Source organism: Hylobates moloch, unplaced genomic scaffold, assembly GCF_009828535.3.
Source record: "Hylobates moloch isolate HMO894 unplaced genomic scaffold, HMol_V3 SCAFFOLD_10, whole genome shotgun sequence".
In the NCBI taxonomy this organism is placed as follows: Eukaryota; Metazoa; Chordata; class Mammalia; order Primates; family Hylobatidae; genus Hylobates; species Hylobates moloch.
In genome coordinates, this window is record NW_026652285.1 from 56,218,584 (window position 1) to 56,246,535 (window position 27,952).

General features: G+C 40.7%; 1 protein-coding gene across 1 annotated transcript in view; it reads right to left on the minus strand.

Moving 5' to 3' along the window:
• RASEF (RAS and EF-hand domain containing) overlaps window positions 1-16,271 on the minus strand; it is a 76,993-nt gene extending 60,722 nt beyond the window's left edge. Inside the window, exon 1 of the mRNA XM_032164374.2 lies at window positions 15,566-16,271. Within this exon, the coding sequence (XP_032020265.1) occupies window positions 15,566-15,996 (431 nt within the window). The 5' untranslated portion in view covers window positions 15,997-16,271. The remainder of the gene's footprint in view (window positions 1-15,565) is intronic.
• Window positions 16,272-27,952: the final 11,681 nt, after the last annotated feature.

Below are 27,952 nucleotides of genomic sequence, written 5' to 3' on the forward strand. Positions count from 1 at the left end.
ATACCAGTAAAGAACAGTTTTTCTTTCAAAATCAGTACATTCTGGAATATGTAAGTGCATTCTACTTGTTCATTCAATAGCAAATATATTTCCTGAATTAGCACGTATTATATATTGAATACCTACCACTGATTATTAAATAGTTGGCATTTAATTCTGAATTATTATTGGTATCATGGAAAGATAACTGTTTGGTTCCTCATCACATTTTGTTAACAGTTAAATAAACCTTATGCTCGAATATACATAACACTGGCAAGAAAATTTGTTAGAATTCTACACAACCTGCTTTGGCCTTTTTATTTTATTTTATATATATTTTTTTGAGACAGAGTTTCACTCTTGTCACCCAGGATGGAGTGCAATGGCACAATCTCGGCTCACTGCAACCTCTGCCTCCTGGGTTCAAACGATTCTCCCGCCTCAGCCTCCCAAGTAGCTGGCATTACAGGCATGCGCCACCATGCCTGGCTAATTTTTTTGTATTTACTAGAGATAGGGTTTCAACATGTTATTCAGGCTGGTCTTGAACTCCTGACCTCAGGTGATCCACCCGCCTGGGCCTCCCAAAGTGCTGGGATTACAGGCGTGTGCCACCATGCCCGGTGCTCTGGCCTTTTTAAAAGCCTATTTCAAAGGTTACATTAGTTTGCTATGACAGTTAATGTAATTAAGCATGAAATTACTGTCTATGACATCTTTGAATTATGTTAAAACTATTTATATATGTGATATTATTTCTTTAGTGTCCCAAAAAACATGTCACTGAATTTTATAATCTACTTTTAATTTTAAGAATCACTGATTTTTACCTACCTACCTTGCTACCTAACCATCAAACACAAAGTCAGTAACAGTGTCCCAGTCTGTTTTGTGAAAAGATACAAAAATAGATCAAAAGTATCAAACCAAGTAAAATTAGTTGTAGAGATTTTCTTATGAATTTCTTAAACACATTTCCCCTTTGAAATAAAATGCTGCCGACATCTCTAATTTGACATTTCAACAGTTAAGACCCTTTGAGAGGCTCCTGGTCTCACTCCATGGTGCTTGGGGTACATTTTCCACAAGGCAGAAGCCTCCTGAGACAGACCCCACTGCCCATCATCTGTCCACTCCACTGCTTTCCCAGCAACCTGCTCGAAAGTTTAATTACTTTTTCATTTGATTTTCTGCAGAACGGAAGGGTGATTTTCCGCAATGTGTTTTTAAAAAAAGGTAGCCAAAAATCTCATTAAAATCCGACTTTGGCACATTATTCAAGGATCAGTTGTTCTGCCACTGGTCCATTTTTGTGCTCCCAGAGCCACAGTTCACTAAAAGAGCAAACAGCCTTCAGATCTGCAAACACCATCTGCCAACAGAGTCTGACCTCAACCCCCAAGAAGAGTCAAGAAAAGAAAAACCAGTCTTCCCTTAATTGAGTCATCATCTTAACTCACTGGTTCATCAGATAAGGAAAAAGCAATTTCAGTAAGCTGTATATTTACATTTATCTCAGTTTATATTTTTTTTATCCCAAACCTTTAACATTCCATTGGTTTCCAGCTCTGTGGTCTGAGCTGCACTCCTCTCTCACCTGCTTGGATAATAACATACCCTCTGGGCAGCAAAACAAATGCAAAAGCTACTAAAGAAAATGGAAATAAATGCCTAATTGTTGCTTTAAATCCAAGTACTATACAGAAAGTTGTCATAAAGTTATTACAATAATTTGCATGAGTGGACAAGGAGAATCAACAAAGCAGTAGTATTTGTTTATCTTGGTGTGTAGTTTTTTAAGCATTCCCCTAAGACTCAAAAGAGAAAGGATTAAAAATAATTTCAGTGACCAACATATGAGGTGACTGACAGACTCCAGTGGATTCACTCAGCATGAACTATGCCCACTCCTGGCTGGGCGCCTACTTCTTACTTGTATTCAAAATAATATAACTCCATGTTTTGTGCTTATCTCTCTAAGTGGCTGAATTTCTAAAAGGATAATTTAGAACTACAGTGTCTACTTGAGGAACCTCCAAAATAAACACAATTGAAAAAGGAGTTAATGTATGAATAAAAATGGAACAGAAGTAAAACTACAAATAATATTAATATTATAATTTCAAAATGATGGCAGCACTCCAGCTATCTGAAACTCAGGTATCTGACGCCAAGAAGAATCCAAAAGGAGGTTGGAAAGTCAGAAAAAAAAAAAATGAAAAACAGCCTCTAAGACACCCCTGCTTGGTATAGGAATAATCTACATTCAAACAGGGCTTTTAAAACACGATTCGAATGTATCTGATAATTTGTTTTCCAAAACTTCAACAGACAAAAGACCCAGGAAGGAAGGAAGTACTGATAATAGTAAAACGTCATTTGGCAGCCTGACGGCAAGGACAAACACTCCACACAGTAACTTAAAAAGCCAAGCTGAACCACCATCTCCACCAATCCCTGGGGATATCATTCTACTAACTCCCGGGATAAAACTAGACTTCATATGATGATCCTGAGTTAGCACGGAAAGCTTCAATGATTTTGCAAACAATTTTTCTGACCAATGCATTGCCCACGTCCACATGCTTACCAAAAGACTTGGGACAGATGATCACTGCAGTACTGTGTGTGACATCCATGAAGTAGAAATTATCCAAATGGACATTTTTAGTAAACTGGATAAATCAATTGTGGTATTTTCACACTGTGGAATAGTCTACATCAATGAAAATAAAAGTTTGAAACTACAAGCTCACAAACATCATGGTGACTGAAAGAAGCCAAATGCATTGTATGAACCTATGTATGTAACATCAAAACAGAAGCAAAGGACAATGACTCCTCTGGAAAGAGGGGTCTGCAGTGATTGAGGGGGGACCCTGGGCTTCTGCAATGTAGTAAAATGTTCTGTCTCTTCACCTGCATTCTGATTTATTCAAGCATTCCATCTGAAAACTCAGCAAGCTGTGCACTTACGTTCCGTGTGCTTTTTTTGCATGTGTTTTTGTCTTTGAAGAATACATTCACAAAATATACAAAATACTTGGGAGTACATATGACTGTATCCTCAAAGTAAACTCAGTCATGAACATCTCAAAATTCAGATATCAAATAACCAGAAGCACCCCAAGGCAAAATTTTAAAGTCAGCGAAGTTTATCTCTTCTACCTCAGTTCAGCAATTTTTTTCTGGGTCTTTTCTGCCTTTTTGAAAGCATCTGCCCAGCAGATGTGGCCACATCCAACACTCTCACTTCTCATTTTCTCAGCAGAGTTTACTACACACACAAACCATTCAGGGATTCTGTTAAAATGCAGATGCTTTGGTGAGTCTGCATTGGGGCTTGGAGTTTGCACTTCTAGAAACGCCCTTGACTAGCAGAGAGAAGATGCGATTTAACACCAGTGCCTGCTGAGCTGCTGGAAACTGAATAATGAATCTAGCAGCTTTCTTGTGGCTGCTTTAGGACCTATACCTGGTGGAACACTTCTGGCTTCCCTGCGCTCTCATATTACATCCCTGTTAGTAACTTCCAACTCGGGGACAAAAACTAGTAGTTGGGCACAGCAGATAGAACCCATTCCTACTGGAAAAAATTTCTTCCTGTTCCTTATTAAAATGTCAGCCTTTGGACTTCTTGGCACAATGCCTTCCTTTCACAGAGCATTTGCAGAAAGAAGGGAGGGAAGGAGTGAGAAGGAAGGAGAAGAAGAAGGGAAGCCAGAAAGCAGTGAATTTGCCCAGGAAAGTCCAGCAAAGCAAAATGTTTGTGTGGCTTGCTGGATGGCTATGGCTGCCCAAATCCAAGATGTATCTTCTGTGAGGTGCTCAGTTTCAAGTTATTATTTTGATGAAGAGTGGGATTGCAGGGTGAGGACAGAGGGGTAGGAACAAGGCTGAATAATAAGACCTCTTCTCCCAGAGGGACATCTTAGAGCCATAAGCAGATATAGGGTAAGCCTTTTCTTGGGAGATAAAAATATTAATAACTTTAAAGTTGACTTAGAAATTTGGTACTTTGTTGTGGAGTGTTTAGGCATTTGGAAGATGGGGGGATATAATATATGCATAGGAATTTTTCCTGATTCAAATAGTTTGAATTTTTCTGTTACTTACAAGCTAGAAGCATTCAAAAATGCTCTGTGATCTTCTCACAACTGAGAATATTTGAAAAACTCTCTTAGTGGCTATGATGGTGAATTTTATTTATGTCAACTTGTCTAGGCCACAGTAGCCAGATACTTGCTCAAACATGTGAGTATGTTGCTGTGAAGGTATTCTGTACATGAGATTAACACTTAAATCAGTAGACTTCGAGTAAAGCAGTTTACCCTCCATAATGTCAGTAGGTGAGTCTCATCCATTCAGTAAAGACCTTAATAGAACAAAGACTGATCTCCCAGGAGGAAGAGGGAATTCTGCTAGCAGATGACCTTTTCACCAGGACTGCAACCTCAACCCCTCCCTGGGTCTCCAGCCTGCCATCCTGCCCTGCAGAGTTTGGACTTACCAGCCTCCACAGTCGCATGAGTCAATTCCCTAAAATCAATCTCTCTCAATCTCTTTCTAAATAATATGTAAAGATATATGTGTATACATATGGTATATAGATAACACATATATTTTATATGTGTGTCTGTGTGTATGTACATGTATGCACACATACACACATCTTATTGGTTCTGATTCTCTGGAGAACTCTAACTAACACAAATGTCTTAAATCACTGCACTTTCATTGGGGCTAATCAATGTAGACCAATGTACCAGCTTCACAGTGAATATATGCTAGGACTGATGAAAAGAGCTGAATAAGAACTTTAATTGTTACTGATAAGAACCTTAATTTTAAATATCATTCAACAGGGCAGGTCACTTCCCAAGGCTCCAAGTGCTCAGTTGTCCCATCATATTTTCATTTTAGCCAGGGTCATTAGGACTCTAACAACCTAATAGATTTCTGAACTTTTGTGGACTAAAGCACTTTTATTATCCTGAAGACAGCTCATTTGCTATAATCTCTCAGGAGAGGGGTGATGCATTATCCTTTTAGACCAATACAAAACCTTGAATCTGTGTACACAGAATCAATCTGACATTCATTTCTGTCTTTGTGCCTTGCTGGAGCTTCCCATGAGTTCTGTACTCAAAATGTTTTTTTAGGACTTCTCTGCCATAATGCAGGTACCTGCAGCATCAGTTAGCTCACTCCCTAGGTCAGTAAATGAAGGATGCTAAAGCAGAAATGACTTTTCCCAGTGTGCCCCCAAGTAACAGCCACTGAAATGCAAGTCCATTAACAGCTGCACGCAGCAGGCTACAGAGGAATGCAGTGTGGACCTGATGCCGTTTCGCACCGTGGTTGTCCTGTTAGCACAGACTGTCCACCTGTGTTGTCTGGGTTCTCTCAGATCCTTGTGCATTTTGTCCTTGCTCCACTAACTAAGCAGCCACAACCCTACACCTCCATTAAGCTACCTTCACCTTCAGAAAAAAAAAAAAAAAAACCTGCAAAATCCTGTATTTTCATGTTTAAACGTTTTTTCAGATTATTTTTTAACTCTTAGGCTCAGGGGTACATGTGCAGGTTTGTTATACAGGTAAACTCGTGTCATGAGGCTCTGTTGTACAGATTATTTCATCACCCAGGTACTAAGCCTAGTACCCAATAGTTATCATTTTTAAGATACCCACAGGTACTCTGAACTACTGTATTTCTATGTCTGTTAAGAATCTCGCAGGACTTTTTTTACTGTGCTAGTATTTTATTAGGATTATTCCTGCTTATTTGAGTATTCCCATTATAGAAGTACAGATATCGAGTTGTCTGCACCATTCCTACTTTTTTTTCCATATGCCCTGTGTATGTTTGCAGAACACTAGGCTTTTCTGGAATGTATACACCGCGTTCAAGCAGAAATGCCTACACTATACTTCATTCGTTAGCATCCCCAAGCAAACCATATCTGCCAGTTTGAAGTACATGCTATACCAAGAGATCCCCAAGGAGGAAAAGAAAAAGTATTTTGCACTGCAAACACTATCACTAGTTTACAGCATTCCCATCAGAAAACACGACACAGGAGTATTCTAAAATGGATTTTCTAAACAAAAGGGGGTTGGCTCTTCATGAATTCTTCCACCTCAGCTCAGAACAGACTGTAATTCTGTTTGATAGAAGCAAGAATTATGAGGTGACTGTGTCATCCCAAGGGATGAAATGGCAGAGTCCACCAAGCTAGGCAGATGGGCAACAAATCAGGAAATGCTGCCTAAACCTCCCATAAGCCCTTCACCCTTGCACCAGGCAGCTACAGGGAGCTAACAATAGGTGATACTTTCACCACTGCATTCGGATTTCGGAATAAATAACTCCTTTTGTACTTTTTTGCTTTCTATCTAGACATTTAAAATATATAATTGATCAAAGATACTATTATGATGAAATGGCCATCTGAGCATGCGCCATAGTTGTAAATGATCACAGAGGGCATCAAGGCTGAACATTCCCAGAAGACACCCCAAAACTAAATTTTAAAAATTGAAATTGAAGACAGTGGCTGCTCTTGGTGTGCACGTGGTGGGAAGGAGCTCTCAGAACACGCCATTACCTTGGGTGTTTCTGCCTGGTCACTTAAAAATGAAAGACAAGGACAGGTACACGTGAGAACATTTAAGGAACAAAGCTTGACTGAACCTGTTATGAGACTACTCCAAAACAAAACAAAAAAAGAAAAAAGAAAAAAAAAGAGGAAAAGTAACCCAGACACACAGCTTTTGTGGCTGTTCAAATTTCTTAGCCCTAAAATACAACTTTTGCCTAACAGACAAAGAATTCCAACAATGAAAGAAAACAATCCTACAATACCAGAAAATATGGCCTCTTATAACTAAATTCCTTTATTTTTTAATCACAAATCATTTCATTCCAATTGACTTTCCACACGTCTTAAAAACTGTGACAGCCAAGTATTTCCAGCTTCAGACGAAGAGAAAGAAAAATATCAGAATAATAGGTATCCTGGACATCCCAATGCATTCATAGCTCAGCCCTCCTCCCCTAGGACATACCCATTAAGGCAGCATAACCTGGAAGTAGAAAATATTATATAACAACATCTGTTGAGCCTGAGCAAGATAACTCTGCAAAGTACAATAACATCTAAGAGCAAACAAGAAAGTAAAGATAAACTGTCACTGGGTCAAAAGGGTATCCCACAAACTTAGAAGAGAAATAAGTAACACCATTAAAGTTCTAAGTTAGGATGTCATGGAACAACATGCTCGAATCAACAGAGATCTTCAAAATGAGATCAAACCTAACATTTGAATTCACCAGGGCACATTCACAGGTTGCACACTGGAAATGCTGTCTCTTTAGCTATGCAAAATTGCAAATTTGCACTTCAAATCCAGCATCACTGTCAACATTGGACGTGCATCCTGCATGGCAGCTGCTGTCCAGAGCTGAAAAGTGGCCGAGCTGAGAAGTGGCTTTCCTCCTAGCATATAAAGCAGAGGGTCTTACTGGCCATAGACTCCACATCACTGGGTCATCGTTACCTGCCTGGCTCTGGAGGCCTCCACGTTTGTGAACCCTCCTCCATCAACCACAGCCCACAGTGTAGTAAGAGCGGAAGGAGCTTGGAGGTCATTTGACAGGGACCTGCAGTCCTATTGATGTTGGACTACAAAAGAAAGAAGTTTTGGCACACTTCAGCCTTGCAAAGGAAGGCGTGAAGGCGCCACTTCTCTGTGATAGAGGGGTGGAAACTCCCTGAGTGTAGCTGGTCTGTTTGATTTCTGACCACCACTGAGAGCTGGACCCAGGCCATCTACCTCGTGATTCCTGCTACTTTATATCCTCACTGATGTCATCACCTTCTGAATAGAGAGAAGCCAGCCAAGCAACTTGGACTTTTGGCAGGAGACTATTTCTAAGTACTCAGTGCCTCGTGCAGTCCTGGGCATACAGTGGATACGCACACACACACACACACACAAAAAAAAAAAAAAGTTTGTTAAATGAAGGAATCAATGAGTAAATAAATGAATGAATGAATGAATGAATGAAAAATAGGAAAAACGACGAGAAGAGTTTCTTCTGTGGGAAAATAACACAGATGTTCCTTGTTTAGGATTGGGAGATTTAAGATTTACTTTTTCCATAGTGTTATGCCTTCAATTTAAATGACAGAGGAGATAAATACACATTGAGAAATGAAACACTTATGTTTTCCGTCCTATAAGTTCCTGAGGATTTCAAGTCCCATTAGAATATTTCTCATACTTGATTAACATGTAGACCTTATTAAAGACTCTTGTGAGGCTGTGCGCAGTGGCTCATGCCTGTCATCCCAACACTTTGGGAGGCAGAGGAGGGCGGATCACCTGAGTCCAAGAGTTCAAGACCAGCATGGCCAACATAGTACTATCTGTACTAAAAATACAAAAATTAGCCGGGTGTGGTAGTGCATGCCTGTGATCCCAGCTACTCAGGAGGCTGAGGCAGGAGAATCGCTTGAACCCGGGAGGCAAAGGTTGCAGTGAGCTGAGATCACGCCACTGCACTTCAGCCAGGGTGACAGAGTAAGACTCTGTCTCCAAAAAAAAAAAAAAAAAAAAAAGAATCCTGTGAATTCCAGAGTTGACTTAAACATTGCTTATAACACATTACACTTAACTATGAACAAACATAAATCAGATATAAACTTCCTTGTACCAACAGCATCAGTACATTTCTAAAACCGACACACATTTACAAAATCAATGACATCAGAATTAGCAATAGTCAGCTAATCTGACAGGGGATGTAGTTTTCCAAGCTAAATCTCCACAGTCAATGTCAGTGTGGGACTGGCTCATACATGGCTATCTTGAGCACATTTCTATGATCAAAACCCCATTCTCCCATCACTTTTGTATTGAGACCACAGAAAATCCAGCACTCTGTTGTCAGTCACCTTCAGATTATGTGAACACATGGCTCACATGCACAGCCCACCTTTCTGCCTTCCGTTTTTAGCCCATGACAATGCACACAGTGTTAGGGGGCCTCACGAACACAAAGGCAGCTTTTGAAATTGTGTAGCCAAATTTGTAATGTAAGAGTCATCCAAATCTGTAATGCAGGTGATTTGGAATGAGCTCACATCAATTTATTTTACATTATTGCCAAAATGAAAATAAGAATATTTGGTCTCCTAAAACTCCCAAAGATATACATAAGGACCCCGAAGGGTCTATGGCTCCCAATTTGAGAAACATTCGATGTGAAACATCCATAGTCCAGAATGAGTGGTGTTTTGGTGAGCCAGGAGGAATTTTCCCATTCATTATTCCACATCCCAGATCCTTCAGGTGTCAGAAACTCCTGAGTATTTAAGAAGGTGAGAAACAAGATCAGGGTCAGGCATGTGTAGCACCTAGTGAGATGTCAAGGGCAATGTCAGTATTGGGTGAACTAGAGAAAGGATCAAAGAAACATTCACACTACTGGAGCTGTATATCCTGTTTTTATAAGACATATAGACTAAGGCCTTAAGGGTTAAAATTCACTCTTCTTATAATTACTCTGACAAAAGCAATTATCATTTGGAAGATGCTGAATATTTACAAGTTGAAGCAATGAACTTGTTTGTTTGACAAAATAATTCTAAAGAAATCCTATGTGTCACAGATAAATTCCACCATTAGAACTTCCCTCTGGGAGACAGACAGTGTTTACTTTCCATTTTACAACCTCATATGAGACTAATACAGTCAGGTGAGGCAGCACTGAACACTCAGAATAAATATTCTCTTCCCATTTCCCTCTTCTGACTATATACTGCACTCAAGTGCTACCTAAATTGTAGTAAGTTATACATGAAGCAAGAATGTATACTGTATATACTCTCTTAGGAGAGAAAAAGGATTCAAAACACATTTGGAATCACCAAGGCACACTAACCTTTCCCCATATGATGCAGCCACTTTCATTTTACAAATGAAAAAAGATTGGATAACCTGGGCAGAAAATAAGAAACAGATAAAGATTTTTACACGCTTAAAGAGATAGGGGTAGTGTAACTGAATTTAACAGTAATTTTAGAGAAGAGTAAATCCCAAGTTAAGGTTCGAGGAAAAGCTAGGGAAGAGTCTGTAGTTCTGGGAGTACAGTCTCCCTGATAACACTAAGTTTTAAGACTTTTTCTTTTTAAGCCTTTTTCTTTTTGCATAAACCAAAAGGATAGAATAAATCATCTTTCTTCAAATTCTGAGAGCAAAGCTCTGAGTAATCAGTGAATTCTGAGGGTCACAGCAGGCCACTGCCCAGATGGCTAACATTGAGAGGCTTCTAAGGACTAGAAGGCCAGAATACCTTTCCAAAATCTGAAAGCCAAAAAGAAATTACTACCTTGAGATTAAATTCAAATATCAGAACCAGAAGTGGCCACCATCCAGCAAGTAGGGCCCATAAAACCTAAGGCATGCACAGATTCACACAAGACCCAGGAGGAAGGATCAAAGGTTCATTCCCCCTAAGATCTGGAGCAAGGCAAGGATGCCCGCTCTCACCACTCCTTCTCAATATAGTACTAGAAGTCCCAGCCAGAGCAATTAGGCAAGAGAAAGAAATAAACCCATCCAAATTGGAAAAGAGGAAGTCAAATTATCTCTGTTGGCTGACAATATAATCTTATATCTAGAAAACTCTGAAGACTCCTGTAAAAGACTCCTAAGCTTTGATAAACGAATTCAGTTAATTCTCAGGATACAAAAATCAATGTACAAAAATCCGTAGCATTTCTATACACCAATAATGAGCTGTAGTTATTAAGAGACAGGTTTCTCCCACTCAGCAGAGTAATGATACACATAACTGTGACAGAGGACACATTAAAGAGAAAAAGCAAAAAGCTACAGAATAGCAAGTTAGAAAACAAGGAGATACAGATACAGACATAAACAGACACAGATGTTAGGATCCCGGTTCAGAATCCAGAAAAGGTAAAGAAACCTCCAGAAAACCTATGCCGAGCACACTGACAGATCCCAAATCTGGTACTCAAGGTAAACACCCCATACAGTCAAAAGTACCCTTGAACCTCATCTAGGACTTGGGTGTAGCCCACCACCATGTTGCGAAGCTAGAACGCATCTTCTCTTCTTGGATGAGAACCAGATATCACTGGCCATGAGCATGAAAAAATACATACATATATATATATACTCATATATATATTCATATATACATATATACATATATTCATATATACACATATATTCATGTTATATATATACGAATATACATATACGTACATATGTATACATACATATATGAATATACATACATATACGAATATACATACATATATATTCGTCTTTAAATACCACAAACACATCCCAAAGCACCAAGATGCTCACATGTGGAAGATACTCAAGAGCTGAGATCAAAGAGAAAAGAGCTGATTTACCTCTCTCATCTCAAGGTGGCTCAGGGCCACCTTTCTACTAAGTGGAAAGAGGGGAAACTGAGGCAAGATGTAATCCATCAGTCTCTCTTCCTTTCCCCTCCATCTGATCTCTGTGTTTCACTCCCTCTCACCATGTCCCCCTCTGCCACTCTGTCTCTGGCCTTCTCTCCTGCTCTCCGGCTCACTCCTGATGTATTTATGTCTTTCTTTGCCTCTGTCTCTCATCTCCCTTTTCTATCTTGTCAAGCACCGCATCACGTAAATTAAGGGAGCTGTGAAGCAACTACACTATTACGAAACAAGGCAATCATTCTGAAAAGGGCTAAACTAGAACCCAAGAAGGGGAAATGGAGAAGCAACCCTCACCAGTACTGAAACTTTGCCTCTGCCTACTGGCAGCTACTTGTTTTTAAAAATTTCCCAATTAAATAGGATTGCTGTCCAATGGGTGAGCCTTTCCTCTTGAGTTTAATAAGGTAAGCCGTTTTGCCAATCACTATACAATTCACATATGGAACATTTTGGTTCCTCTCAATTAAATTTGTTTTTAAATTACCAAATAAAAGAATCTCCTTCAACATTGTGCATGTAGAAACATTGCAAACCGTGTGAAACAGTTAACGGTGCTGATTTTGACGTCTCAACAAATCCTAGCCTAGCACTGCCTGGCAGGTCACCCATCACTAAACCTGTCACACCCTCAGGTACCTGACCTGAGGCTGTCCCTCCTTTGGATACTGTTGGGAGACCTGTGCCCACTCACAGACCCACAGTGGTTCCAGTGCCAGCTGCACCCTCACATTCCTGTTTGTGAGAATGTGGGGTTTTCTAAGTTAATTTATCAGCATGAACCAATTCACAGATAACACTCAAAATTGCTGCAAATGGAGTTGAGAAAACACTGAAAAGCTTCAGCTCTGACTAGAGGTCAGAGAAGAGGCCCTCATCCCTCCTCTCAGCCATCCATCAAATGCTCAATACACACACACGCACACACACACACACACACACACACACAGCCTATTTCCTTCTCTTGGCAATCTTTGAACACCAAGACTGGCTCACAACAGTAACCGAAAGAAAAGTGAGAGAACCTGCAAAAGAAGTGGAGAAAATGCTCACAGCATGAACTACACTCTCTCTCAAAATGCAGATATGTGAAACAAGAATCAAAGAATACTGATTTATTCTATTCATTCGGCAAACATTTACTGAGTATGTCCTGAGTATGAAACTCCCTTTTCACCAAGACAATGACCTAGGCATCAGAAACTGGCAAGGCTATAAGTTGGCTCTCTGCCCTGCCCCTCCACCCTCAACACCCACACATTTTCTTCCTACTTCCAGGACTTTTCTTAGCCTGGTAGCACCTGCCCTCCCAAATTCTCTTATGTAACTACATCACATTGTCCTGCTGCCTTCACCTGTTGGCTGACCTTATCAAACTGACCAGGAAGTGGTCAAGGCCCATCCTGACCTTGCAGACCCTTCAGACCTGCCATGCTCAGCTTACCAGGTCACATACCTCCTTGGACACTCCTTCCTCAGCCTTCAAAAGAAAAAGTTCCTCAATTTTCTAAGAGAAAATGAACTCAAGAATGACACACATCCCAAAGGCCACTTTCATCCCTTCATGATGCAATATCATCTTCCCTCTAACATCACGATTACTGATGACTGGGGAGTTTAACCCAAAATTGCTTAATATTTTGCTTGAAAGATTCTTTAAATGAAAATCAACAGTGTCATCCTTTGCCTTTATAGGAACCAAACATTTTCCTATTTAATATCCATTCTTCTCAAACTGTATGTGAACACTCCCCAGGATAGCCCTGGGGCAGGCTGTCCCCAGGGATAAGATTGAGTGCCAGGTGGGAAACAAAGCCACAAGTTGGAACAGCACACCTTCCTGGAAAGACAATTCTCCCTTCCGAAGAAACTCTACTTTATATGAAAACAAGTCCCAAAATATTGTATACAAAGATGAACAACTTAATGACTTTTTAAAGAAAAGCTCAAGACTTCAAAGAAAATTCTTGCTTGAAGCCGTCTGTTGGGCTATGTCCACAATACAGGGAGTTTCCTACAAATGTTCTTTGCCTTTAAATGTTCTCCGATGAAGTTGTTGGAAAAATGTTTCATCCACACCATGAGCATCTTGAGGGCATGAACTACATACCATCCTTCTCTTTGTCCCCAGCAACCTAGGACAGTACCTAAGCCAGTATTTGGCATATGGCAGGCAATTGGTAATGTCTGTGGAATACATTTGGCTGAAATAATGCCAACAGCATTATCAATAACAAAAAAATGTTTAAATCACATTTGGATGGAAGGAAAGGTGAACAGCTGTATGAGGAAGTGAAGTAGAATTAATCCAATTTACCAAAACAGCGGATGGCTGCCATGGTAACAATCTGATGCAGCAACTCAGTTTAGATCTCTTCCACTTGAACATGAGAGGAAGACAAATATTGTACTTGTTAATCTCACATCAGGAGGTGAGGCTTAGGACAAAAGTCTACCAGGTGACACCGGTGTCCATTAAATGTAGTAATCTCTGAAGAATTTGGAAAGGCAACATGATAATAATAATTCCACCAATAATATTAATTCCTGGTTTGTATACTGATCCAGGTCATTTCAATCATTTAAGATTGTGTGTGAAATATTTGTTGCTGAGACTAGACAACTGTGAAAAACAGATCCACATGTATACATACATCATATCCAATATGATGTGGACTCACCCCGCCTCATTCCTATAATTCTTACTTTTTTTAACTAGCTGCACCCAAACTAAGTTACAGATGAAAGATGACTCAAAGAAAGAGTATAGGTGGTAGCAGTGTTTAAATTTTGCTACTTCCCTGGTTGGGGAGTAACTCATTTGTAAATAATAGAAGAGATCGTTACATACCCACTTCCTCTACACAACCCTTCTATGGCAGTGAGTCACTCTCCATGCCCAATATTCCCCTTACTTTCCAAGCTGGAGGGAGAAGTTGGGAGGAGGAGGAAGTGAGGACTTCCAATGAACAAGCACACTGACAATCTTCCAGGGATACTTCCTTTCCAATGTTCTGTCTCAGATGTGCAAACTGCCAACCAAAATGATGCCTTTCAGAGCGTCTTAATAACGACAGCCAGAGCTCAGCAAAATTTCAGCTAAAATCCAAACATAAAGCAGAAAAACACGGCGCTTAAATGGGTGTATCACCGGGGCATGAAGTGAAAAACAGCAGCTGGAGACACCCACCACACCAAGGCATGGACAAATGCAAACGAAACTCAAAGAAGAAAATCTGAGCCTCTCTCCCTCCAGGCCCTGAAATCCTACCTGCAGGCATCCCCTTACCTCCTGATAATTAAGTCCGTGACTTGACACGTTATTTCTGTCAGAGCAATAAGAGCAGAGAATATACTGTGTCATTTTATAATTTTATTCCATCACATAAAAAGTGAGTTTTTCAGTTCACAAAATGTGGGGTCAGATCTCTGCTGTTTAACTGGGCAAGTCCCTTAACGTCTAATTTCTAGGTCTAAGTTCAGAAATAAGCTAGCCTACCTTCTAGTGATGTTATGAAAATTAAATGCGTGAACTCTGTAAAATGCCTAGCAGGTACATCAATGAACATTTGTGTCCAGCAATATAAAAGCCCAACAAAGTTTCCTTTTCTATACAGTCTTAGGAAAACGACAAATCAGAAAACTACAGAGGACGCCAAATTGGCAAACAGCCCGGGCCCCAGCCCTGGGGTGAGAGCCTAAGGCCTTGGGTAGAAGGTGACGTAGCCAGGACGCGGTGAGACGTGGGGCGCGCGCCTAAACTCGCGCGGGGCGCCAGCGGCTGCAGATTTCAGGAGAGCTCCTGTAATTAACACGCTGCCCTTTGCAGGCTCAGGATTCAGCACGTAAAACTTTCTCCCCAAACGCTGACTCTCTGACTCCCTTTTCATAACTCTAGCGGATCTTGGAAAAGTCAAAGCGAGTAGGTGAAGGAAGACAAGCAACTCACAGAGAAGGGGGGGCGGGCGGGCATTGGGTCTGCACACCTGCAAGTAAGTGGGAAGAAGAAAGCAGGAAGCGCCAGAATCACCTCCCGCCCCCAGCTCACACTCGCACCTGGGAATGAACTTGGCTTCCTCTCCGAGTCGCGCCTGGAAATCCTGCCAAGCCCGGCCGGGACTCGCCGGGCCCCACGAGGTGGCCAGCGCCGAGGCCGCGTCCTCGTCGCCCTCGTCCTCCTCGCTGTCGTGTGTCTCCGGCCCCGCCTCAGCCACGGCAGGCGCGGGATCCAGCGGACCCCAGTCCCGGCGCCGCCCCCCGCGGAGGGCCCCGAGGAAGCCACGCGCGAACTCCTGGAAGGTGATGGCGCCGTCACGGTCGGCGTCCAGCCGCTGGAATACTGCCTCGGCGTCGGCCGGCCGCACCCGTAGCTCCGTGCACAGTGCCCGGAACTCCTCGCGCTCCAGGCGCCCCGAGCGGTTCGCGTCGCAGGCGGCGAAGACGGAGCGCAGCCGGGCCAGTTCCTCTCCGTCCCCATCCGCCTCCATCCCGCCTGGCGGGTGCGGCCGAGAGGGCTCCGGAGCGCCAGGGGGCGCAGGGCCCTCCCTGGAAGGACGGAGCCACCTGCTGCCGCCGGGAGGCCCGGCGAGTTTGGCTCCTCCGGCTGGTTTGGCCACTTGCGGGAACGTCGGGCGGGGCAAGGAACGTCGGGGGTGGCCGGGCGGCTCCCTTCGACGACGGTTCGGGCCAGCCCCCAACAGGTCCCGGGAGCGGTGGGGTGCGCTCGGGCTCCAGGCACCTCCAAGGAGCGCCTCCCGCGACTGAGCGCCCGCGCGCCGAGGTGTCCCTCACCACTCTCCCGGCGGTTACGGCTCCGCCCAGCCAGGGAGGAGGAGCGCGCGCCTCCGCTTCTCTAGTTCCCACGCCCCGGAGCCCACCGCTGCTTTCCGCGCAGGAGGGGGAGACCTGGCTGGCCGGAACTGGGGTTCGGGGGGGTAGCATTGCCTTTCGACGTAAGAGCTGCTCGGGTAGAGCCCAGCGCTCCGCTTCTCCACAGAACGTGCTGGCGCGCGCGTGAGAAGCTAACCGGACAGAGGTAAGGTAGGTAGGGGTAGGATTCCGAATGAGTTAAGTGCATTTTATTATCTTATTCTCGCAACTTGATAAACTTCTTTATATAGAAGTTTCTTACAAACCAAAGTACAAGATTTACCAGAAGACCCCATTCTCAATTTTACTGGCTTTCGTTAACGCATTTTTGTGCGTCTAACGTTAAGGTCCCACTGCTTAAAGATCTTCCAGATCTCCAATTCCACATTTTTTCTCAATCCTTGTCTCCTAAACCTGAGAAGAAATTTGATAAACAAAATCGTTTGGCAGACAGCATTGTTTAAACAAAGACTGAGGTCGTTTTGTAGGTTTTTTTATTTAAACAAACCTCTGTGGAAATTACATATCCAAAGGTAGGTTACCCTTTGGTTTTAAACACTTTTTTCGACAATACTATTGTTCCTTTAATACTGCTTAATGGATATGAGATCTTTAAAATCCACCCATTTTGATCCTTTTAAACGCTTTTCCAGGAGACCCTCAGTCTGTCATACGGCTTATGTAACCGTGCCTTTAGGCTATTCTCATAGCCTGTGAAGATACATTTGGCTCATTTTTACTTTATTTACATTATCCATTTCCTCCACATTTTAGACTTTCTGACTATGTATTTTTCTTTTATCTCATTCTGGATTCTCTTTATCGTTTATTACTTTGATTTTTAAAAAATGTGATCATTAAGTAATTACTGACACGTTCCTGCCAGGCTAGTGTTCTTAAACATAAAGCTAAGTGCTAAACATCTGAGGAACTATTTCCTCTTGAATTGTACAATAAACGTGGTAAACACTAACAGCTTCTATTAAACTGTAACTACTGCTGATAACCCACATCTGCAAATTTAACTGGTAAATTATGAGAGGCATTCCATTAGAAGTCCTGGTCTCAGCAACCTAATTGCTAAGTGAATATAGTTGTATACAGTTGGACAGCTAATGCAATGAAATGAATCTTATCATTAGTGCAATGTAAGTTGTTATTGATTTTGAGCTTATGTGCTTTCCTGTTTATTCTAAAGATTGATTTTTCCATATGAATTAAAAAGCGGCTGGCTTGGTAATGCCTTTAAAGCTTTACAAATGTACTTATTAAACTAAATCTTTGAACTATTATATTTATACTGTTAGCAATTAATGGATATCTATGTCTTTAAAAATAGATGCTTTCATGTTTTTAACTGCTTAGGCAGAAGTGCTTTTCTGAAGACTGCTTGTACAACTTTATTCCTGAATTTTCACGCCGACCTTTGTGCTCATTATTTCTGAATTCTTATGTTCTGTGACCTGCTTTGCCCTTTCCCTAAGTCCCTTCATTGAAGAGTCATCAAGAAACACGAATTGGCCTGGCACAGTGGCTCATGCCTGTAATCCCAGCACTTTGGGAGGCTGAGGTGGGTGGATCACTTGAAGTCAGGAGTTCGAGACCAGCCTGACCAACATGGTGAAAGCCTGTCTCTACTAAAAATACAAAAAATTAGCTGGGCGTGGTGGCGGGCACCCTTAGTCCCAGCTACTCAGATGGCTAAGGCAGGAGAATCACTCGAACTAGAGAGGCAGAGGTTGCAGTGAGCCAAGATCATGCCACTGCACTCCAGCCTGGGCAACAGAGCAAGACTACGTCTCAAAACAAAAAGCAAAACAAAAAAAAAACACAAATTATTCCAAATGTCTTGTGCATGCATTTTTCTTATTTCTACCAATATTAATATACTTCAGACCTACGATATCAGTTATTTATCACTGCATAACAACAGTAGTGATTTAAAAGTGCTACCATTGTATTTGTTCATAATTCCATTATCATCAGTTTGGGCAGGGCTCAGCTAGGTGGTTTGTCTGCTGGCTTGCCTGGGATCTCTTAAGTGGTTTTCTTGTTGACTCAATTGGGGCTGGATGGTTATAGAGTCTCACTCATTTTTCTGGAAGCTGGTGCTGGCTGTTGGCTGGGCCATGTGTCTTCAGGAAGCTAGCATGGGTTTTGTCACATGGTGGCAATGTTCCAAGCGAGTAAGCCCCAATGTACAAGTGCTCTTCAAGCTTTAGCTTGTGTCATATTTGCTGATATTCCATTGACAAGTCACATTGGCAAGTCACATGGCCAAGCCCTAAGTCAGTGTGGGAGGGGACTACAAAAAAACAGGGATACAGAGAAATGTACTTCATTGGAGGCCCTTACTGTTACAATATACCACACCTAAGGTAAAGGGAGAGCTTCTAATATATTCTCCCAGGCTCCTGTCCTGCCATCCTGTTTATTCTGCACAACCACAGCTGGACAGTCCTTCTTAAACACCAATTATTCTGTCATTCTCCACTCTTTAATTCTCAGTCAACAATTTTGTTTCACAGGGGACATTTGGCAGTGTCTGATGACATTTTTGCCTGTCTTAATTTGATAAGGGGTAGATGCTTCTGGCCTCTAGTAAGCAGCTGCAGGGATGCTGCGGAATATCCTGTAATGCACAGGCCAGAGCCTCCCCTCCTTCCCATTACAAAGAATTATCTGGCCAAAAATATCAGTTGTGCTGAGGTTGAGGAAGCCTATACCCTAACTCATAAACCCCCAGTGGTGCTCCAATAAAAAGAGAACTAAAGGTAAACTCTTAATCCGAGCATCCACAGCCCTCTGTAATTTGCTCCAACTACATAGATTAAATATTTCACCCTTTAGTCTCTATCAGGGCTTTTACTGTCCCCCAAATAAGCCACACTTCATCACATGATTAAGTTAGTAGCTCCTTATTATCAGGACAAAATGTAAATATCAAGCAGATCTTTTAGCTTTTCTCTCTTCTGTCTAACCAAACCATTTCCCAGCTTAAGTAAAAGAATTGGATCCTGCTTTTTCTACAAACGTTTACACAATTGCATTGTGACCTGCTACTCACAAATACATCACTAAGTGTGTATGTCAGTTCAGGTATCAGGCAGCAGGAATGTTTTTGAATAACCCCAGCAATATACTCAGGGGAAAGCCACGGTCATATAATCTGTCTCTAATTATTTTCAAGAAACAGCAAAGAGAAAAGAAAGAAATAGGAGGTGGTGCTTTTTTATTTTAGCATCCAGAAACAGCTAGCCAGGAACTGGAGATAACAGAGCAGGCTTTGAGAGCCAATGAATTAGTAGGTAGGGAGAGCTTGCCCATGATTGTCAGCATGACTTTTTGAAAGATCAGCTTCCTCTCTGGCTGCTCAAAGATTTTAAAAATCAGAGATAATCTTGTTAGAGCATATTTCTCAAAGCAGTGAAAAGACGTCTTTGGAAAGAAATAGTTTTGTGATCAGATACATTTGTAAAACACAAATAAATTTTAGAAAGAATCCTACTATATTCCCTTGAGATAAAGCTGTTCGATCGAATATTTCCTAAATGTATTTGACTATGGTAACTTTGAGTTTTGGGTTTTGGTTTGGTTTGGTTTCAATTTCCGTGAGCTTTCCACAGACTTAGTGCTCTCAAAACATACTTGAGGAGACCTCATGTTAGACAATGACTAGGGTGGTGAGTCATGAGAAGTGATCCTTTTCTCCTACATCATAAATTGGCCCAACTTCCCATAACAGGAATGAGCAATACCACTTTAACCTGCTTTTCAGCTAGTAAGTGGGGAAAGCTTTTAGTGGAAGCCTATTGTAATCCACCCTGTAAGATTTCCTTCAAGTACGAGAGCGCTTCTCAGAGCATGACTTAACAATGCAGTTACTTTGCCCCAGAAAGATCCGAAATGCCATTGAAAATGGAACTAGACATCTTAGTAATGGCATACCACCGAGGCACCAACTAGCAAGTTCAGGAACACTCTGAAACATATATACCCCTGTAAGAGCTGAGTCCTAGTTTTCTCATGAATATATACTCAGAGCTTACTATTCCTAAGGAAGCTACAGGAAAAAGGTAGGAGATTTTGCAGAAAGGAATGTGTCAGCGTATATCATAGTGATCCACTGACCCTTTATGTAAAGCATGAAAAAGAGAAAATAACACTTATATACTGCTATCCATAATTGGCAAATGTGAACATCCTATGCTATTTGCCTCAGATCTATTTTTTTAAAATAAAGCATTAGAGACCCAGTTGAACTTCCCCTTTGACTGCATATTGTTTCTGTAATTAATATATAGCATTGTTGTGTATGTGTTGTGTTGGCAGTTATCAGACTTTGGAAAATCTTTCATTTAAAAAAATTAAGTATCTCTGTAATGTTTCAAACAATATCAAATACCATTACATGTCTTGAACCAGAGGAGAGTTGGCGTTCATTATTACAACTGAGCAAGAAGTGTTGTATTTCAAACTTCTGATCCCATTTTGTGATGACTAAGCAAAACTCAAGTCATTTTCTCACATTAGCAAACTGTGTGTCTCATCCATCTTGCTCCTCTCAGTTAAGACAAAAGTTTGTGTTTTTCATTTATTATTTATGTATTTATTTTTTGTGACAGGGTGTCACTCTCTCACAGGCTGGAGTGCAGTGGTGTGATCACGGCTCACTGCAGCCTCAACCTCCCTGGGCTTAGGTGATCCTCCCGTCTCAGTCACTGGAGTCACTGGGACTACAGGCATGCACCACTACTCCCAGTTAATTTGTTTTGTATTTTTTGTAGAGCTAGGGTTTCTCCATGTTACCCAGGCTGGTCTCAAACATCTTGGCTGGAGATCCACCTGACTTGGCCTTCTGAAGTGCTAAGATTACAGGCGTGAGCCCCCATACCTGGTCGCTGTTTCATATATATGCAAGAAGTAGAGAAATCAAATCTAATAAAAATAAATGGACCTCAGTTCACTTTCAGACAGCAGAAAAAGCAAACTGTGGCAAGCAGAATTGTACAGTGGCACCCTGGTTCCCACTCCTTGGTGTACATGCTCTGCATGAAGTGAGCAGGACCTGTGAATATGATGGGATAATCACTCCTGTGATTACATTATGTTATATGATTCCATTCCCCTCCTGGCTTTGAAGAAGTGAGCTGCCATGTCATGTGAATACCAGGTGTCTAGGACCTGAAGATAGCCTCCAAGGAGCTGAAGATGTCACCCTGCTGACAGCCAGCAAGGAAATGGGTACCTCAGTCCTATAGCTGCAAGGAATTGAAACTTGCCAACAACCTGAATGAATTTGGCAGAAGACTCTGAGCTTGTGATGAGAACACATCCCCAGCTTGAAATCAAATCGACATATTGATTTTAGCACTGTGAGATACTGAGCTGAGAACACAGTTCAGCTGTACCTGGACTTCTGAACCAAGAACTGAGATGATAAATGAGTGGTGTTTTAAGTTGCTAAGTTTGTGGTCATTTGTTTACAGTAATTGTAAACTAATACACAAGTGTAAGTTTTCTTGAAGAAAAAAATGGGAAAGGAGGTAAGTGTTAAAGGATCAAAACTCTGACAAAAGGCTAGTTGCAGAACATGACAGGTTGTTGCACTGGAAACTATTTGTCATGCAAGTTTATGTTAAAATAAGTAGCTTTTGAGGACTTTCATTTTTGGTCTTGTAAACATGCCATTTAATATTGTCCAACTGATAATACTTCTTGCAAACAGAAACTGTTAAAACCTTTAAAGCAAATATTACTGTAGAGAAGAAGTAATGTGTTATGAAACTGTGAGGATACCTAAGAAAGATCCTACTTAAGTTTCTTCAGCGTGAATAAACTTGAGCGTTTCAACCACTGTTACTGAGAATGAAATTATTTCTTAATCACTTTTAATGAGGTAAAATTTACCTACAATAAAATGCACCCATTTTAAAGTAAGTTTAATGAGCTTGCACAGATGTAAACATCTGTTTAACTCCTACTTAATCAAGATATAGAATATTTCCACAATGCCAAAATTGCCATTGACCCCCTTCCCATCAATCTTTCACCCAACTACAGACCCCAGGTCACCACCAACCTACTGTTGCTCAATATAGATTTAATGTGATATGTCTTTTCTAGAGTTTTATGTCAATAGAATTGTACACTATGCACTCTTCCATGCCTGGCTTTCTTTGCTCAGCAGAAGGTGTTTAGATTAATTTAGTAGTTCATTTCTTTCTAGTAATGAGTAGGATCACATTATACATTATACCACAGAGTGTGCATCCATTACTTTGTTGATTGACATTTGGGTCACTTCCAGGTTTTGGCTATTGTAAATAAAACTGCCTTGACTATTCCTGTACAAGTCTTTGTATTAAGGAACATACGTTTTATTTTCTCTTGAGGAAGTTCCTAGCAATAAGATTGCTGGGTCATGTGGTAGATATACATTTAGCTTTAAAAGCAACTAAGTGCTTTCCAAAGTGACTGTACAATTTAACATTCCCAACTGAAATGTAAGAGAATTCCAGTTGCTCCACATTCTCGTCAGCCCTTGGTAGTATCAGTCTCTTTAAGAATTCTAATGGATGTATAATATGGACTATAGGTTTAATTTGCATTTCTCTGTTGACTAATGATGTTGCACAACTTTTCATATGTCTATCAACCATTCTTGCATCTTCTTTTATGAAATGTCTGTTCAAATCATTTGTTCCCTTTTTACTGTGTCATTTTATTCAGTTGTAAGAGTTCTTTACATATTCTGGAAACAAGTCCTCTGTCACATATATAGCTACTTTGAAAATATGTGCTTTGCCTTTTCATTTTTTTAATGGTAACTTTTTGAGAGTAGATAGTTTTGGTTTTGATGAAATTCAACTTACCAGTTTTTCTATTATGGTATGTATTTTTATGACCCATCTAAGAAGGATCTGTCTACCCAGCGTTGCAAAGACATCCCTTTTCTTACTAGAAATATTATAGTTTTATTTACCATTGCTTCTATGATACATTTTAATTTTTGTGTATTAAGTGAATAAAAAGTTGAAGTTCACTTTTCTCTATATGGATATTCAGTTCTTCCAGCATTATTTTTTTAAAAACACTATCCCCTCCCTGTTGAATCACTTTTGTTAGAAATAAAATGACTACATATGTGTGGATTTATTTCTGGGCTCTACATTACATTCCTATTGATCTTTCATCTATTCTTTCACCAACACCATATGGTCTTGATTACATTGCCTGACAATAAGTTGAATATAAGTCTCAAAATCAAGTGGTATCAGTCTTCCAAATTATTTGTTATTATTTTTCAAACTTGTTTTGGATATTCCTGGTCCTAGGTATTACCATAGAAATTTTAAGATCAGTTTGTCAATTTACACAAAAATACATTCTGTAGATATCATGATTGTGTTGAATCTTATAGCTCAATTTTGGGAGAATTGATATCGTAACAATATTGAATCTGCCGATCAATGAGATTATATCTCTCTGTTTAATTTTCTTTATTTTCTCTCAACAATGTTGAGTAGGTTATGATTTATAGGTCTTCCACATATGTTGTTAAATCTATCCCTAAGTATATTCTGATTTTATGCTATTATAAAAGACATAACACTTTAATTTCAATCTCCAATTGTTACCAGTATATAAAAATTCAGTTGATTTTTATAATGATGAACTTGTATTCTGAGACCTTGCTAAACTCACTTTTTAGTTCCGGTGGCTGTTTTATAGAATTCTTAGAATTTTCTCCATACACAATTATGTCATCTATAGGGAAGAAAAGATGGTTTTGCTTCTTCATTTTCAATCTGTATGTCTTTTATTTCTTTTTCTTGCTTTGTTGCACTGATTTGGACTTCTAATACAAGGTAGAATTGCAATAGTAAGAACAGATAATCTTGCTTTATTCCTAGTCACAGGGGATGGGGAGGAATCATTTAATCTTTTACCACTGTGATGGTGACTAGAGGGTCTTTTTGTAGATACCCTTTATTGGGTTTGGAAATTCTCTATTCATACATGGCTGAGAATATTTATCATGAGTGGATTTTGCATCTTGTTAGATGCTTCTGGCATCTACTTAAATGATCGTGTTGTTTTTGCTCTTTCATTCTGTTTCTGTTTTTTTGTTTTTTTGAGACAGGGTCTGGCTCTGTCACCCAGGCATGAGTGCAGTGGCACCATCTCAGCTCATGGCAACCTCTGCCTCCAGGTCTCAAGCCACCCTACCACCTCAGCCTCCCGAGTAGCTGGAACCACAGGTGCACACCACCACACCTAGCTAATTTTTATTTTTTTGTGGAGATGGGGGGTTTCATCATTGCCCAGGCTGGTTTTGAACTCCTGATCTCAAGCAGTCTGCCCATCTTGGCCTCCTGAAGTGCTGGGATGACAGATGTGAGCCACTGCACCTGGTTTCCTTCATTTTGTTAACGGTGGTGAATTATACTGATGGATTTCATTCTAATCCAACTCTCACTTTCCATGTGGCCTCAGGGCTTCTTCACATGGTATCTCCATCTGGTAAGTGGGCATCTTATTGTCTCAGGGTTTTAAGGATTAATATTCAATAAGTCTTGTTCCAAAGCTGCAAGACTTCTTATACAATCTAGCCTTGGAAGTTCCAGAACATTAGTTCTGCTACCTTCTATTGGTCTGGCACCTTCTATTCATCATTAAGGCCAACCCAGACTCAAGGGGAAGGTCATTAGTCTCCACCTCTCGATGCAGGAGGAGGAGTTAAAAATTTGAGACCATCTTTAATCTTTTTCTTAAATTTTTTTTGACATTTCTGTATGTTTGAAGTAGGATGATGATGTATTTCCCACATCAGCTCAGTCCACCCTATTGACCAGGTATCTTCTTCCCCTACTTTAGTCCTTAACTTAGTATCATTTGCCTGACCTTCCACACAGAGATTAGGCTTCCCTTCTAAGTATCCCACAGGACCCCATCACCATCCTCATACCTTCTGCCCATGTACCCTGCCCTCCAGCCATACTGTTTCCAAAATATTATGCAGTATTTTTAAGACTCCATACTTCCTGCACACTGTTTCCTCTGTCCAGTATCCTTTCCCCACTTTGCCACTTTGCTACTGCATTAGTCAGGGTTCTCTAGAGGGACAGAACTAATAGGATAGATGTATATTTGAAGGGAAGTTTATTAAGGAGTATTGACTCACACGATCACAAGGTGAAGTCCCACAATAGGCCATCTGCAAGCTGAGGAACAAGGAACCCAGTCTGAGTCCCAAAACCTCAAAAGTAGTGAAGCCAACAGTACAGCCTTCAGTCTGTGGCCAAAGGCCCAAGAGCCCCTGGCAAACCACTGGCGTAAGTCCAGGATTCCAAAAGCTGAAGAACTTGGAGTCTTATGTTTGAAGGTAGGAAGCATCTAGCTTGGGAAAAAGATGAAGACCAGAAGACTCAGCAAGTCTGCTCATTCCACTTTCTTCTGCCTGCTTTTATCCTAGCCACACTGGCAGCTGATTAGATGGTGCCCACCCAGACTGAGGGTGGGTCTGCCTCTCCCAGTCCACTGACTCAAATGTTAATCTCCTTTGGCGACACCCTCACAGACACACCACACAGGAACAATACTTTGCATCCTTCAATCAAGTTGGCACTCAATATTAACAATCACAGCTACGTTATTTACTCTTTTAAGCATCTTTCATAAAGTAGGTTTCTCAGTTTTAGAGAGGAGAACACTAAGCATCAGGTTGAGTGATATAAGTAAAATCACACAGCTAGTAGAAGTAGGGTTCAAGCCCAGATCACCCAGTTCAAATTTGTGGCACATCTCTCTCCATCACACATGTAGCAGATGCTGTTTTGCTCAGCCCCGTCCCCATAAGTCCCCCATGCATTTCCACAAACCAGCCCCTGCATCACTTCTTGGAGGAGTACCCTCCTGCTGGTAGGGTTTGCTTTACCTGTGTATTAGAGAGCCATAGGTGCCTGGAAATTTATATCCCCTTTGGAAGTAGAATAAATACCCCAACTCTCTTGCCCTCTACACAGAATACCTTTGAGGTTGATCTCCATAATCTTCAGCAATGATACTGAGACAAAGTCACCACCCCCACCACCCCACCTTCCACCCCACCCCACCATGGTGCTTATTGTCAATCTTGCACTACTGCTTATCTTTCTTACTTCCCTTAACCTTCCACACTGACATGAATCCTCCTCTTAATGGTAACCCAGTGAAGGCAGTGTACAACCACTTCCTTGGCATGCAATATTTTCTAGAGATTCATGTCTAAGGGTGCAGTTGAGAAAGAACCCTATGTGATGTATGGGCTATCTGGAAGCCACCGCAGTGTCCTGGCACAAGGCCTGAAGAAATCAACACCATGTTTGCTGTAGTGTACATATAAAGCCACTGTGCATACAATTAAATATTAAGAGTAAAATATTCCTTCTAGAGCTATCTGACTTACTCTTCTCTCATGATATGTTGAGTGGCTAAAGGAAAGTAGATTACAATATGCCAGTCAGTAGTAATCTCAGTCAAGAGTTAAAACCATTGCAAACCAATAATGTAAACAAGCAAGAAAATACCAATATTTAAAGTTTAGTACTTTTTAACTTTATCATTATTTGGGGCAGGTGGGGTTTGGCATAGAAAAATGCATTATTTGGTACGATGCTGAAGCTTCACATACAATTATTTCTTGATTACTTCCAAACCGAAAAATAATGTATATCTCACTTTAATGGGGACAACTCCTGGGCATATTTATGTATATTTTCAATATCTTTGTTGGCAGAAACTCTATTTTCCTGAAAATGTTAGCAGGTAAGGGCAGATATGTCATCAAATACTTCGACACTTCTGTAAGCTCCTTTTATTTTGCTCAGGTCAGAAGTGATGGTGCAGCCATAGAGATGGAGAATCTTCAATCTAACAACAACAAAAAAGAAGATGAAAATAAAGGATCACAGATTATCTGAAGAGGATACAGCTAGCCTGGATTCTAAGCATGATAAATGCATGAAAAATCTTTCAAATAACCTTGACTATAACTAGTACTTATTGTTTCTCAAAGGAGAAAGGTAGCATCAAACTTGAGAATTACAAGTCTATTTTTAGAATTTGTCACCTGTCTGTGTTTAGTGAGAGGATGTTGAGAATACCTAAGTTAAAAACCAGCTATAGAAAGCAGGAAAGATCCAAAATTGACACCCTAACATCACAATTAAAAGAACTAGAAAAGCAAGAGCAAACACATTCAAAAGCTAGCAGAAGGCTAGAAATAACTAAAATCAGAGCAGAACTGAAGGAAATAGAGACACAAAAAACCCTTCAAAAAATTAATGAATCCAGGAGCTGGTTTTTTGAAAAGATCAACAAAATTGATAGACTGCTAGCAAGACTAATAAAGAAGAAAAGAGAGAACAATCAAATAGACGCAATAAAAAATGATAAAGGGGATATCACCACCGATCCCACAGAAATACAATCTACCATCAGAGAATACTACAAACGCCTCTATGCAAATAAACTAGAAAATCTAGAAGAAATGGATAAATTCCTCGACAAATACACCCTCCCAAGACTAAA